The sequence below is a fragment of the Papaver somniferum genome, chromosome 10 (assembly GCF_003573695.1).
Source record: "Papaver somniferum cultivar HN1 chromosome 10, ASM357369v1, whole genome shotgun sequence".
NCBI classification, from domain to species: Eukaryota; Viridiplantae; Streptophyta; class Magnoliopsida; order Ranunculales; family Papaveraceae; genus Papaver; species Papaver somniferum.
Window position 1 is genome coordinate 33,988,420 of NC_039367.1, and position 16,761 is coordinate 34,005,180.

Sequence of the window (16,761 nt, forward strand, 5' to 3'; positions counted from 1 at the left end):
GGTATGATCTTGATGTGGAATTTTTAAAAGTGACCCCATACCCAAAGAGGCATCACGAAGTATGGCTTTCTGAGAAAGAGGGAAACTATTGTTCGATACAGCAAATGCGCACATACCAACAAGGAAAAAAAAAAGAGCAATCTGAAAATGACTACCTACCTTATTTATTTCATGCTTCAAGGTGGTTATCCAAGCCACCAAGATCTGAAGAACCTAGGTTTTGAGGTTTCGACCTTTCAGGACAACCCAAACATCCAATACACCAATTCAATCATAAACATTCAATACACCAATTCAATCCACCACCCAATATCAGTCTTATAGCCCACACAATAATATCTGCACTTGGAAATCTTACCCAAAATCTGCTATTGAGACTGTAACATGATCCAAAAAATGAGTCTTAATCTAAATTTCATGGTTAAAAATCTGCTCCGTCACTAAAAATGACCATGTAAATTAAAATTTGAGTCTTGAAGAAATTTTTTGACACACAAACCAATACCTGCCATGTCTTAAGCTAAAATATGCATCCTGACCTGAGATTTATCATTGTGATCCAAAAACAAAAACAATGAAAACATCCACCACCCAATTACAGTCTCAACCTTTCTTTGTTTCTTATTCGTCGTATCTCAACCTCAAAATACCTGTGGTCAGAGCTCATGCAAGTTGCCTTTCATAACCTAAATAGTCAAAACCTTTAATCTTTTATCCACAGTTCTTGTTTAGATCGAAAACAATGTCGTCGAAAGAAAGATTAAAACTGCTGGATTAGCTAATGTTACTGCAGCTGAAACGAATATTTCTCTTGCTTACTAGTTTTGGGTTTGATCTTGATGTGGGATTCTTAAAAGTGACCCCATACCCTAAGAGGCATCACGAAATATGGCTTTCTGACCAAGAGGAAAACTATTGTTCAATACAGAAAATGTGCACATACCGACAAGAAAAAAGGAAAAGAAAGGAGCAAACAAGCATCGCAAGAGCAATCTGAAAATGACCAACTACATTAGTTATTTCATGCTTGAAGGTGGTTATCCAAGCCACCAGGATCTGAAGAACCTACATTTTGAGGTCTCGACCTCTCAGGACAACCCCAAACATAAACATACTCTCTATAAAACCCCTGCCTAACAATAAGGAGATAACCCATTGTATACTTGCAAATAAGTAAACGGTATTAGCACTCAACAGTGATCCACACTCATGGGACAATCAGAATAAGAGAACAAGTAAAAGTATAAATGTATGAAATGCATGATCAGATACATTTATATGTGCAACTCATCAGAAAATAAAAACATAGATTGAAATGGATGAAACCTGCAAACTGAGCATGAACATCAAAATCGTACCTACTGTTGCAGTCTGCCACCAAAGCAAGGCATCTGATTGAGGTAACCGTGTGAGTGCAGTGTGCAGTGTGCATAGTCGCCAATATGGCATAATATTAAGCATCCCTAGCTAGCAAAATCAGCAATTCAGATATCCATTATTTGCTTCAAGGGACAGAGCTCATGCAAGTTCCTTTACACGACCTAATTAGTCAAATGAAGCTTTTATCTTTTATAACAGTTCTTGTTTAGATGAAAAACAATGTCTTCGAATGTCGGTCAAGAGGCAAGCATCATTTTTTCTTAAAGCAAAGATCAACACTGCTGGATTAGCTGTTACTGATGTTACTGTAGCTGAACTTGTAGTTTTTATCTTGCTTACTAGTTTCGGGTTTGATCTTGATATGGGATTTAAGTCTTTAAGAGTGACCCCATACCCTAAGTGGCATCACAAAAAGAGGCAACCTATTGTTTGATCCAGCAAATGCGCATATAGTTAAACTCAACCACCACTTGAAAAGTTTAGCTACCTAGATTCTACTGGCTCACTAGTAGTGCCTTAACCTCTCTAAATTCTGGAGTTCTGATTATAATGGTGTAATGTTTACTGCTAACAACAACAAAAATGCTTTTTGTAATCTATAGAAGGCACAACAAATCTATCGAATCTACAACATACAGTCGCAAACGATACCCCAATTATGCTGTGCAAAAGTATCAAATTCGTAAACAACTAAGAAATTAACCATGTCCATACAGAATTCGGGATCCAGCAGTAACAAATCAAACAAGTGAATCCAAAATCAAGCAGCAAAAGATTGATAACTATTAAAAAAGCAAGTAAACCCTAGAAGTACCTCACAAGTCAGTATACTTGTGTGAAGCCAGCATAAACATTCTTTTTATCATTAGAAATAGATGATACCATACAAATAAAACCAAATGTATTGACTAAGCAGAGAATTTCATGGAAACAAAAGACAGATTCTACATTCTTAATGCCGTCTATATTATATGAAGTCAACCCAAGTAAAATTAAGTTTTTACTCTGCGACAAATTAAAAGGACCTCAAAATCACCATTCACAATTCCTCATAAAAAGCCATAAAATCTCAGACAAAAACCCTAGAACGAAAGCATCATTTTTCTGACCTGATTGAAACCGAATCGTTCAATTTCACTTGCCAGCAGGAGCTGGAGTTCCAAGCAAACTAGCATTCTGCAACTCAAGTTCAGTAATCTGTTGATCACGGTCATATGTAATGATAAAAGGAACGGCGAGAACCAAGAAAGATGTTCCAAGAATCCAAGCTGCTTTGCCAGTACTCTTGACGAGTCTTTTGGTAAAATAAGCTGTAGTGGATGCAGCATTTTTCCCATGGTAAACTACTCTTGATTCAGATACACTACTTGAAACCCTAGATAAGATTCCTTCTCCGTTGCCGCTTGTTATAGCTGCTTTTCTGCTCTGAGATGCCATTGTTGTTAGCGAGAAATGATGGAAATTTCGTCTAGAAAGAAATGAAGAGAAACTCTAGAAAGTAAGGGCTTTTACTTGTTGATGTGGGGAAATTTCTATTCTCCGCGAGGGTTAAGTACGTCTAACGGGGCAACCCAATCTCCACTGTACTAAAGTTCGGTGCCTAAAACAAAGAACGAGTCAGTCTTTTGATGATTCACGCGGTATCCGCAGCGTCTGTAACAGCTGGGAGATATTGTTTGTTTTTTTTGTTTTTTCTGACTCGTCTGGTTCAGACTTATTTAGCCCACAAAACTTCCAAATTCAACTCGTGTAATCACCACGGTGACTTGTGGTATTTGCTGTTTGAAGGGAGCAATTTGGAGCAATTCGTGACAGATAATGGTTTTTTGTTTGACCAATTGGTCACCCGTGCGATGCACGGATCTTTTCATTGCTTATGGAAAATTGAATGTTCTTTTTATATAGTCATCATCAAAATTATTTTGATAAGGCCTTTTTGTATTACTTCATTCTTTTTTTTTTGAAGTATCTATCAATTTGTGGGAGTATCCTGATATAACAATAAAATAATCCTAATAAGTGTGCAGAAAATAAGTGTGCAAAAAAAATCAAAGTAATCCCAATAAATGTGCCAAAAAAATAAAATGAACCAAAAAGGGCCAAAATTATTTGTAGCAATAAAATTTTATTATTTTTTTAGTTGTATCCTTATCAAATCTAAGAATATCATTCTTATCAAATGGAAGATGATTAAAGTTGTTTTGGTTGGTTGAATAAAACCATAACATTCTTATCAAATCGAAGATTCACATCCCTTTCGCCTATGGTTTCTTTGCGGTCTTTGTATGTTTCTTCGGTTTTTTCTCTTTTGTTGTGAAGTTTTTCAAGGTAGAGATGAATATACTTTGCCTTTTCATATTGTTCTGTTTTTGTTTTTGTGAATTTGTTGTTTTTAGCCATTTTTTGTTGTTCTTTTTGATTACCGCGTGTAGGTAGTGATACTCGTTTAAGAAGATTTTCTTGCTTCATCATGTGGATTTTTTTGGGCTAAAGGAAGTAAAATCGATCATAGATTACCGCGTGTAGGTAGTGATACTTATACACATAGAGTATAATTAGGGTGTAATTATTTTTATTTTTTTTCCATATTTTGTTTCCATATTTTATCTAAATTATGGGTTTATTATGAAGATATCTTATTTTGTTTCCACATTTTTATCCAAATTGAGAAACCCTAATTCTTATTTAGGGTAAGCAAGCCATTTTTTTTTGCATGAAATTCCTTTTGGAAAATGTAGCTATTGAAATTTACAACAACAAATATCTAAATTAATATGGTAATAATCCCATACCATGTAAAGGACGATGGGAAGATTGATAACCCTACGATGGGTAGTCTTCGTTGGCCCGTCTCTTCATTGGCATGTACTTTCCACGGTTAGTGCTCCCAATTTCCATGATCGACCTCAAAACCTTTTACTGCACAATCCCAGCTGCTCCGGCTAAACACCATTTCATAATACAACACCAACTTAATGGTATATGAAATGCTGACACCTCGAATGAAATCCATGTCATTGCCCACACTTTACTTTGATCTTTTAAAAACCTTTGCACCGGAAAATTCAATGCATATATAAACAATTGGGTATCACAGTTGGCTGCAATATTTCTATTTTTACCTATCAATGACGGTAATGGTGTTGTAAATATAAAGATTAAGGTTAGTGGTATTGTTGTTCCAAGTAAAATCATCCCTGATCTTTGTAAGTAAATCCCTAACATTCTCATTTTCCATGCTCCTTGCGCTTGTCCACATAATGTTTCCAAGGCTGTTGCCATCCCTGGCTGCGTACAACTAAGTGGGTCAAGGTATAATATCTACCGTCCGTGTTTTCTGATTGATCAACAACAAGAGAGACCGAAGCAGGGAAGGGAAAAGGCTTGAAGTTGATATGAAGCTTTGAAAAACCAACAAAAAGTGGTTCTTTAACTTTGAGTTTCATAACAGAGATGTCTTAGCCATTAGCCGTGAATGGAGAAACCTGAACTAAACCTCCTAGCTTTGCACCAATAGTTTGAAAAAAAGGAACCCCTTGGATCAATGCCTAGGACCCAGAAGAAACCTCATTATTGGACTGAGTATAGAGATTTTCTTTAGAAGACCAGTTTACAAATTTAAAGGCATAAGAGTTGTAGGACCCAGAAGAAACCTCATTATTAATCAAAATCTCATCTAAAAATTTTTATTCATAATGAGGTTGCGATTACTGCATTGAGAAACTCATTCTCAGTGGACAGAAATAGATAGGAATTTGTCCGAGAAGTAATCACTGCTTGAGCTCCTCCGTTAATGGTACTTAAAATGTTTCTCAAATACTGATTTTCTTCCATACATGTGGTTCAATAAACAGTATGCTATTAATATGATTAACTCATGCGTAAACTTTAAAACACATCATGCTTATTAAACGATCGACTATATACTATGAGCCATTGATATGATTACATCATGTGAAAGGAAGGTAAGCCATTAATATGATTAACTCCCTCAAAACAAAACACATCATCTTATTAAAAGATCGATTATATATTGTATGCAATTGATATTGATATGATTAAATCATGTGAAAAGAAGGTACATCTAAACAGATCATGCTTATTAAACGATCAAGAAGGTAAATCTCACAAGAAAATGACTAACCTTGTGTTGTATTTAGAGAACGAAATTAGTTTTGAAAAACCCGTAAGGAACTTAACATAAGATGTATCACTCATGTCCTACTTATATATAGAATAATAATTTTTGAAACAGGATTATATATGGTTTATTCTATACATGGAATGGTTATTTATACTTTTTTAGAAATAGATAAAACTGAATGTGTAATTTTGGCATAAGAATTTCGATAAATATTTTATATGCATTTATTTTCCTAGCAATAGATATTTTTAGTATATATACCTAATATGTTAAGAGGAAGTAATTATATTATCCTATATATGTAAATTACGTGGGCAACACCTACTAAAAAAAAGTTTTTCTTTTTCTTTTTGAGAAGGCAAGAATTTTTTTTTTGGAAAGGCAGGATATTCTGGATGATCTATACTTAAATTATTTTATTATTTTATTTTTGAAAAAAGCAAGATATTTTGGATGGACAGATATGTGTAAATTATGTGGGCAATACCTAGAGGAAAAAAGAAATTGTTTTTTTATTATTATTTTTTTTTTGAGAAAGGCAAGATATTTTGGATGGCAGTGTCTTATGATACACGGGTTTGTTTAAGTTTTTCAACATCCTATTGATATTTTTTTTTTATATCCTGTATGCAGTATTCTAATTCCTATCATAGGGACGATTACAGATTGAGTCTTTGCGTTTTACATTTCTAATGTTACTCAAGAAATTGGAATACTCTGTTCAATATTGGCAATCCATTTCGCTGTAAGTGTATATGAGTAAACGTAACGTGTTTAACAATGCAAGAAGTTAGATGGAAAATTGAGTGTTAGTTATAATCTTGTCCAATTAATCCAAAATACTTATCCATTAAACTTAAACAAAATAAATTTCCAACCAACTAATAATAAACCAACACAAATACGTACCTAATAATAAACCAATCCTGGTGGAGAAAATAATAAAGAGTTCATATGTCTGTTTGCAACGTATTTGAATTGTGTAGTACTCAATTAAGCTTCTTCAAACCTTATGAGCTCGTACTTCTGTTGTACTATAAACTCTAGGAGGTTGTATTCTTGATACTTTTGCATTTTTTGTTCATCGAATTCTTCAAACTCTAGGAGGCGGCACGGATCATACGTAAGGGTAAAAAACAACGATTATGTTTATAAACCCACAAAATATCAAAGCATGCAGATTAAAAATAATATAATACCTCTATTTTTTTTCTGTTTCACACTCCACTCTTAATGTTAGCGCCCCCATCCATCACCAAGGAACTCGACCCACTGTTCTGCATCACATTCTTATCTTATATTTAGATCATTTTAAATATGTATTTTGTAAATTGGATCCCACTGTATGGAATCAAAAGGATCTTCAAATCCTGTTTGATACATATACGTTGTCAATTTGCGATATTACGAATAGTAGATCAAAAGTAATGAGTTTTTCTCACCGTGATGCACCCTGGAGTTGACGATCAAAAAAATAAATTTGTTTCTGAAATCAAATCAATGAAACAATAAAGACTTTCATCGCAAGAAAACCCAAGAAAAAACAATGGGTTCACCATGATTTAAAAGTGTTGAGTTTCTTACCGTGATGTAGCCTGGAATCTATGATCATAAAAATAACATGTTTCCTGGAATCAAATAAATCAATAAATGAATGTGAGTTTCCATATTGAAAAAAAAACCAGGAAAAAAAATGGGATTTTCGCACATGGGCCTTAAATAGAGAGGTGATAAACTCAAAAAAAATCCGGAACAAAAAAAACTTCTTCTTAGGAAATAATATATGTATTCACATTTATTTTTATATTCACATTTATTTCAATATCATATTCCAATATTTTCTTCCTTTGGAAATCATTTTCTTCCTTGTTATTTTGATATCTTTCAAAATTATATTCCCTTTTTTTTTTCTTTTTTGTTAATGTTAACGATTCATTTTTTTCCTAATGATTTTTTTTTCTTTTTTTGCTGCTGATCATTTTTTTTTTCTTGGAATTCATACTCCTAATGGTTATGTATTATTTTTATTTGTGCAGGATTAACAAACCGTGTGACTCCCTCAAATCAGGTATTTTCTTTTAATCGTTGATGTAAATTATTTTTTTCTTTTATTAAGGTTCATGTTTATGTTTTTGTTTAGGTATTTAATACCTATAGAAAATGTAATTGCAATCATTTTTTTTACTCGTAGTTTGGAAATGTAATTAGGGAGATTTTATTAAAAAAAATGTAAATAGACATTGGACATTGATTTTTTTTCCTTATGAATATTTTTTTTAATCATATGATTGATGATTGATTTAATTTTGATGATTGACGATTGATTCAATTTTATGATGAAATCATGATGAACAGTTTATTTTATTTTATTTTGGTAATGCTTTATTTGCTTATATTTGTTTCTTAGATTAAATAACATTTCACAATTTTAGGAAATTGTTATTGGTCAATTAATATTTTGTGGATCCAAAAGATTCTCCTAAAAATATATAAAGAATATATGAAACCAACCATTCCTGGCAACAGATGAAACCATTATAAAATTAGACTATCTGTAAGACAATGTATTGTGTTTTGTGTTACTCTTCCCATTGCTAGTTCCAGATAACACCCTTAGGGGACAATCAGAATAAGGCAAAACTTATGAAATGCATGATAAAATACAATTATATGTCGACTTCAATCAGAAAATGGAAACACGGATTGAAATGGACGGAACCTGCAAATTGAGCTCGACTGCACAAGCATCAAAAATGTACAGTCTGCTTCCAGTGCAAGGCATCTGAATAAGGTAGTCGTATGAGTGTGGTGTGTGGTGTACATAATCGCCAACATGGCATAGAATTAAGCATCCCCGCGTAGCCAAATCAGCAATTCAGACATCCATTATATGCTTCAATTGACAAAGGAATTTATCAACACCAAAGGGTATATTCCTGTTTATAAGTTTGCTTAGCTTCAAACCTCAATCATACAGTAGATAGTAGTGAAGACTACCTAGATCCTTCAGTAGCATGACAAAGAAGAGAGCATGGTTCGTAAGCTATGGTTCTTCCTCTTAACTTTCCTTGATATATTCAACCTGAATGGTCAAATCCTTGATTCCGGCATTACCCAGTATGTGTGACACCCGTGACTTGGTAGAAGCCTTATCCGTGTCTGCAGAGACATGAAGATGGAGTGTCCCAACAACTTCTGTGTTTGTGAAGCTCCAAACATGCACTTTGTCCATGCTACGAACTCCGCTTATCCTCAACACATCATCTAAAGCCGCTTTTAGGTCCCCTTCATGAGCTCTAGGAACTCTTTGCAGCAAAACTTCTGCGGAGTTTCTTAACAATGAGATAACCGAAGATACGATCAAAACTGAAATAAAAATCGAACAGATAGGATCTGCTGCAAGCCAACCCTTGTACTTGATTAAGAGAGTGGAAATAACAACCCCAACACTTCCCATTGTATCTGCTAAAACATGTAAGAATATGCCTTCCATATTGTGGTCAACGTGGTGGTGATGCTTCTGTGGTACCTTTAGTGGGTTCGTTTCCAGCAACTTTTCTTTCAATTGGTCATGTTCAGATGACTGGTGATGTAAATCTAACTGATGATCACTGTGACTGCAAGCTTTATCTTGAGAGTGAGACTTGGAATGCGTACAACCTTCATGAGAGTGCTGCTGCAAACTACTTGATGAGGTGACTGGAGTTTCATGAGAATGATGGGCATGCAAATCTGACTGGTGAGAATGGATGCTAGAAGAACTTTGGTGATCCCTGTGACTGCAAGCTTTTTCTTGAGTGTGAGACTTGGAATGCGTACAACCTTCATGAGAGTGCTGCTGCAGATTACTTGAAGAGGTGACTGGAGTCTCATGAGAATGATGGGCATCATGATGGTGGTCATGGTGATCATGCTTGTGAGTGTGGCCATGATGATGACCGTCACATTTGTGATCATCGTGACTGGTGGTACCTTCAATCTTGTGGGTTCCTCCACACTCATTGTTATGGTGACTATGACCATTGTGGTTATGATTATCCGAGGATCCATGATCATGCACAACATGGTCATGGTCATGAGAGTGCAAATGTGGTGATTGAGAGTGGGAGTGCGAACATCCACCTCCGCCATGAGCATGATGATGTTCCTCGTGAAAGAATAGTAAACCCACCATATTCACCAACAGACCACCAATGGATACAGTTAGCAAGCTACTAGTTGAAATCTCCTGAGGATCCAGAATTCTCTCCAATGATTCAAGCACGATAAGAGCTCCAACCAAGACAAGGAAAACAGCATTAACATAACCCGAAAGAACCTCAAACCTGCCACGCCCATAATTAAACTGGCCATTCGCAGGTAACCGCGAGATATATGAAGCATACAAACCAATGGCAAGAGCAGCACAATCAAACAACATATGACATGCATCTGATATCAATCCAAGACTGTTACTCATGAATCCAGCCACGAATTCCACAACCATGTATAGTGTGTTAATTAGAAGGAACAGTGCTATCTTTCTAGATTTCCTTTCGCTTAGAATGTGTCTAATAGGTTTCATGATAGTTGAAGAGAACGACTCTGAAGCATCTGAACCCAATTCCGGAAAATTTGAAGAACTAGCCAATTCCCTAACAGATATCCACAACAAAAACCCACACAACAGGAGACCCCAAAGCGAAAGCTCTGGAAAGTAAAAAAGCTCCAGCACAAGAGTACACACAAATGTCACAACAAAATTCCTCTGATAATCTTTCGAACTCGTTAACTTGCTATCATCACCAAAGTTTTCAGTCAGTAGCACCCCAAACACAACAGTATTCGCCAATGGCCAACCAAGATTGATTACGGAAACACCATCTCTTCCTTCATTTGACAAGAAAAAGCTAATAATAGCAGGAAAGAACAGCACAATTGTGGTAAAAAACAAACAAATTAATCGAACCCTTTTCCTACCCAATTGCCGAATCGTTCCCCAATTCATTGACACTCTTTCATAACTCCCTAGAAACCCAGACAAAAATGGAAGCAACATTGGTAAAACCCTATAACAGTTCTCACCAGGTATCATCTTCATCATAAAAACTCCATCTTTATTACCAGATAAAGGAAAACATTCAATTCGATCCCAACTAATAGACAATAGAAACAAACCAATAAACAAAGCTAAGAACCCACGAACCTTTGACGCATTACTCCCCTCTCCACCAACATTCCGATGATTCTTCCCCTCGAAAACAAATTTCCCAGCAACACTCCCAGTAAATTCAGCAAGAATTGTAGCTGAAGTACCACAGTATCTCAAAGCTTGAAATCTAAGAAGAAAAACAACAGCAAGGACTATAGATTTAGAAAAAAGGAGTCTTTTTTGAGTCGGAGTAATCGATGAAATTGAGAAGATGGGTTCCCCAATTTTCTGTTTAGATTTCGAAGATGAAAAGAAAGAGAATGAGAAAGTAAGAAGAAACGAACAGAGAGATACGAGAAAAGAGAAAGGGAAAAGTGAGAAAGATGGAGAAGAACGGAGGAATGGAAGAAGAGAGTAGAGTGAACGAAGTGAAAAGAGAAGAAGGAACAGAAAAGATAGTGAATTTGTGTTGCTGGATGATGAGGATCGACTGTTGGATGTAAGAAGGCGTTGTTTTGATGGGGTTGGAGTTGGTGTTGATGCTGAAGAGTACGGGTATAGAGGGTATTGTCTTGATGTGATGATAGTAGAACCTGGTGCGGTGGTGGTGGTGGAGAAATTAGGGTTTCGTGATGGGAGTGAAAGCCGATTTGGACGGTGTAAATGGTGATGGTGGTGGTGGTTTTCTTGATCGGTCATGGTGGAGCTGCTTCAGTGATTTGATTTTTCGGATGCAAAACTTATTAGAAAAGAAAGAAAGAGAATGAACTATGAAGAGTCCGGCCTGGGGATGAAAAACTGAAGCTAGCTTTGGTCTTCATCCTTGAATTTTGACTTTTGATAGGTAGGACTTATAAGTCGTTGCTTGACGAGTCTCTGGAAACTTTGGATACGAAAAGGTTGATAAAAACTTATGGTGATTTGGGTGAAGAATTCACAATTTCGGGGATTTATAATCCCATTCTGGAATTCATGTGAATCCCGTATGTTTGTTTGGTAACACAAAAATTTTTAGATTCATAAAATTATCTTGTTTTAAAGTTCATATACTGTTTGTATTATCTTAAAATTTTAGTTAACACAAAAAATTTTGGATTGATAAAATTATTTTGTTTTAAAGTTTACGTAATGTTTGCATTATCTTAGAATTTTGAAATTATATATATATATATGGGAATTAGAGTTAAAAAAGGTGGGCCCGTAAATCCCTTGAGAAGTTTCCCAACAAATCTTAGGGGAAGGGGTTGGATTCCATATGAAGGATCTGCTGGGAAAATAATTCTCATGAGAAACGTGATTCCAGGGATTTGGGAAACCAAACATACCGAGGGAAACGCAATTCCACCAAATCTCCTGGACCCATAAATTCCACCTTTAAAATCCCATATCCAAACCCACCATAAAATAACATTGCTCTCCTGGAGTCCCGGAATACAAGTCAAGAGTACAAGAGTTTGCTTCACAAAAAAGAAAACTTCTTTGCTTCAAGAAGTCAACCTCAAATTAAGTTGCCAATTCAGATCTGTTATGATTTTTCTAAGATGATAGAGAGCAGAAAGAAAGATATTTGAATAAGAGAAAAAGAACAAGGGTTTACATGACGAACCCAATATCCGATAACTCAGATTATCGATATCTATCTGATTGATTTTCGCAACTTAAATAGAGATTACATGAGACATCCATATCCCTTTGTTAACCCGTAGACCCTAAATACTAGTAAAAAAATCCAGTAATTCTAAACACAAGCCGAGTATACGTGCGCTGCACGTGATGTCTTATGATATGTCTTATTAATAATCAAATCTAATTTTTTGTGAGATGTACTTTCCTATATGATACACGAACAACATTAAAGCAAAGTATAAGATATACGTTCTTTCAAATTACCTTTAGCATTTACTTTTGTCCATGGAAGAAGTAAAAATAATTGAAAACTTAAAATTGATACTCTTGATTGTACTCTTTGCGTAGAAAATTTAAAGAGGTTTTCGGCATCACAAAGTTTCCTAAAATCCAAATCTATAGTTTAAAAGATATGAAGTTTTTAAGTTTACGCAACAATTTTTATAAGAATGGTATTTTTGTAAATATGAAAAACAATCAGATTTAAGAAGAATTGAGGATATGCACCAGTAGTTAACCGTATTTACACTAAAACCCTTCAATTGAAATCTGAACGTTGAGAAGAAAACACAGAAATCGTAGGGCTCTTACTTAATGTTCATACGGAAAAGAATATTTAGAATCTTTAAATATGACGGCTCAATTTTGATCTTATAAAATCTAACGGTTGAATTTTTCGAAGTTTGGTAAGCTTTTCAGTTGGGCTTGCGCTCATTAAAGGGGTGGGAGATAATCAAATACTCCTTCCGCTCACAACTACCAATGGAACGAGTAAGTCCACTCAAATTATTCTCTACTAACAGCCAAAAAGGAAATAGAGGCATACTAAAACAAAAACAACCTAAAATTGAATTGTAATATCATCATTTGAAATAACTCGTCAAAGAGCAACTTTAGAGGCGGAAAAGAAAAATAGGTTCCAAAGCATGAAGATAGTTTCCTTAGCCATTGAGGGAAATCATGCTCCTTGTATGACCAATAAGGTCTAAAATCATACAAGGAATGCTAATATATTCTAGAAACAAAATTAATTACAATATGGAGTGTGATTTTCATTAACATTGAAATTACGCTTGAGGTTGGATCACGAGCTATCTCCCTTAAAAGATAGCTTGAAAAAAATATTAGATTTATCCTATTTAGAAGCAGTTAGGCTTTGTCTTCCATACTTGAAATGGGATTGGATTTTGTCACAAGACATGCTCTATCAAGCGTCTTCTACATTAGTTTTGCTAGACACGTTGTGAAGCGCCTAATTTTTGTGCACCCTTGATAAATCATGTTGCATGCTTCTAATGATTTTTAGATTCCTTGTTTACATACTCCTTATCTTTTTGTTTTAAAATTATTATGAAAAGAAAAAAATTAAAATTGCGCACAATATCTTAGACTTCCATAAACGTTAGTTCTTTATTCTCAATATCTTGTCTACTCAACAAGAAAGAAGAAAAAGGAAGACATGCGCTCAATCAATTTACACTTAGCATGTAATATGCTTTACTTTTCAAAATCCCTAGCATCAATATAGTGCTACATGGAGTAAATGGTTTGAGTTTACTTGAGATTGCAAAGATTTAACAATAGAGGTAAATTTCTAATGATTCTCATTTTCTTTCTTTTTATTCCATTCATTAAGATCTTAAAAAAAAATAAGTAAAAAAGTATAGAAAATCATGACTATGAATTTATGGGTTTTTGTTTGCTTTATATTGCTTATTTAGATTCATATAATTCTTGAAATAGTTTTCACTAAGTGAGATGTTAATTGTAAAAGGATTAAAAGACAGTTTGAGATTTGAATGTGATCATGAAATCGTAAATGAGTATTGCAATAAGGGTAAAAATTATGTAATACAAGAAATAATTTCTAAAAGGCATCGAAATATAATCGAAGAATAGTAAAAGATTGGGATGATCTATAATACAAATCAGAAGGGGTTTTTGAGTCTTTGACGGCCGGATAACATTTTGCGAGACAAACATTGCATCCGACCATCACAATCTCATCCTAGCCAAACACATCAGACGGATGTAACAATTGTAACTTCTTTTCATTATGAATATACATAATTAGATTCCTCTCATCATTATGATCTTAAAAAAGCATTAAATGTGACAAAAAGATAAATAAAGACCATCATTTATATTTTTTGGAGCTAAAAACATGTATAATTAATATTATTGTCTGTAATAAATTAATCATCCTTCATCAACCTATAAAGAAAAATAAAATTAAAACCTTTATCAATATTTTAAAAATAAATAAATTTGGAACCAGTAAATATGATAAGGTACCATGAACAAATATTTTGAACAATGATGTGCACGTATGTTAATTCCAATAGAATCTGATGTTGAGCAATGGTGTATACTAACAGTAATTTAAAAAAACATCATGTACTTAATACTTGGTGGAAACTTTTGAGGAATTATTTGGTTTCATACTGTCGTACAAGCATCCTAAAATTGACAAATTCATATTATTACCTAATGGTTTTGTTAGTACTAAAATTTAAAAAATTACCAAGTTCTGGATTTTTACCTGTATAATAAAACCACAATCGATGAGGGTCAAAGTTTATTTAAAATCTCTATATTAAATGAAACCGTAAATTCTGCCGTTATCAAAACTACAAATAGGGTCTTCAAATGGAGAAGGAAACATATGGTAGTTTTTTTCCTGCAAGTGCACCACCAGTAATTTAGAAGATTCAGGTGATTTAACAAATATTTATACATTTATCACAGATCAGATCAAGGCAAGGCCGTTACAGCAGGGTTTATTTATAAAAATAACCCGTGAGCTTAGGATGGTCAAATAACATTTCTAGGGACAAATGTTGCATCCGACAATCCCAGTCTCACCCAGCCATAAATATCCGACGACTGTAAGATTTGTAACCTGAAAAGGCGAGGGTACCCAAATATACCTCAAGCTAAAAATTTTCCTACCTATAAGTCCTTTCTCCGAAAGTGATTGTGTATGGACTGAGTCGAGACAATACAACTAATCAGTTCACACTTCATGTGATCGTCTATGGATACGAGATCGAGAAAATACAACAACGAAGTATGTTTACTTGATACAAATGTTCGGACTTAACCAAACACAATAGGATTGCTTATCAAGTAAATAGGAATTAACGTTTGTGTAACTTACTTTAATTATAATAAAACAATTATAATGCGGAATATAAAAGTAAATGACACAGCAAGATTTTGTTAACGAGGAAACCGCAAACGCAGAAAAACCCCGGGACCTAGACAATAATTGAATACTCTCAGGATTAAGCCGCTACACAAAATTACACTGACTTCGTATAGTTGAGACCAAGTAACTAACCCTATAGTTCACCTAGTTCCTTCTGTATTCGCACGCCTCCAACTTATAAATAAGTCACGTACTTGGAACAATTCCTTTGGTTCGTATTCCAAACAGTAAAGAAACAACAAATCTGTTTGGTATCAACTCTATTCAACCAAGTGATATGAGTCGGACAAAGGATCTTCCGTTTATCTCAACATAAACTCCTTCGTCAGGTCCTTAGATCTATCTTATATTCAATCACCCAAAGGTAATCGATTAAGATTAAGCTGTAGCGCCCCCTAAACTAGCAGCTGACTAATCCAAGAGATTAGCTAAATAAAGAGGCACTAAGAATCTTAAACATGTACTTAAGCACTCAATTAAGAAATCTGATACAAAACTTAACCCAAAACTAACCCGTTCTGAAACATGTATATACAAGAAGTCCTCTCAAATGATATATATACAATAGTCATTTGGTTTACGGATACAATATGTAATATAATAAAAATAATAGAAGTTAACCAACTAACAAAAACAACCCTTGAAGCTTTCGCTGCGCAACTCTGATCTGTCTCTGAAACTGAAAGTGGGAACGAGTGAGCACATCATCCCTATAAGGGGTGCCCCGCAGAAGTAACAACTAGCTTTCAAGTAATCATTAATATGATTCAAAGACAATGCAGGTTTTATTGAAAGTCGATAATACAAGGAAAGACAACAAAACATAAAGTAGAAACTTCTTCATAGACATTCATAAATAACAGTAAACATCCACGTATGAGATGTGTGTTGCCGCACATAAGGGAAGAGTAATATCCGTGCTAACCACACTCATTAGGTAATATTCGTGCTAACCACACTCATTAGAATACTGGATATAAAGGAAGAATAATATTCGTGCTAACCACACTCATTAGGTAATATTCGTGCTAACCACACTCATTAGAATACTGATATTGTGTCGGCACACATCTCATACCACACAAAGCACACAATGATATGCATGAATTTCACAACACCAAGATTGATTTGTAAAACAATAATGAATACAACAGAGTTCGTTATCGATTCCCACATCTTTTGATGACAAGCCTGCCTACCTCGAGATTCTCCATCCACTGGTTCGTCCTTTGCATTGATCGTTGTTAATATAGACTTACTGTTAATCAC

The 16,761-nt window shown here is 34.6% G+C and overlaps 2 protein-coding genes across 2 annotated transcripts; both read right to left on the reverse strand.

The window, feature by feature from the left end:
• Positions 1-2,216: 2,216 nt before the first annotated feature.
• LOC113319162 (mitochondrial import receptor subunit TOM9-2-like) lies at positions 2,217-2,957 on the reverse strand. Its single transcript, XM_026567444.1, has one exon. It carries the CDS (start codon positions 2,815-2,817, stop codon positions 2,515-2,517), a length of 303 nt encoding a protein of 100 aa, XP_026423229.1. The 5' UTR covers positions 2,818-2,957; the 3' UTR covers positions 2,217-2,514.
• A 5,083-nt stretch (positions 2,958-8,040) lies between these two features.
• LOC113318235 (zinc transporter 5-like) lies at positions 8,041-11,483 on the reverse strand. Its single transcript, XM_026566369.1, has 2 exons — positions 8,522-11,483; positions 8,041-8,488 (listed from the first exon to the last, which is right to left on the reverse strand). Exon 1 carries the CDS (start codon positions 11,352-11,354, stop codon positions 8,583-8,585), a length of 2,772 nt encoding a protein of 923 aa, XP_026422154.1. The 5' UTR covers positions 11,355-11,483; the 3' UTR covers positions 8,041-8,488; positions 8,522-8,582.
• Between the last annotated feature and the right edge of the window lie 5,278 nt (positions 11,484-16,761).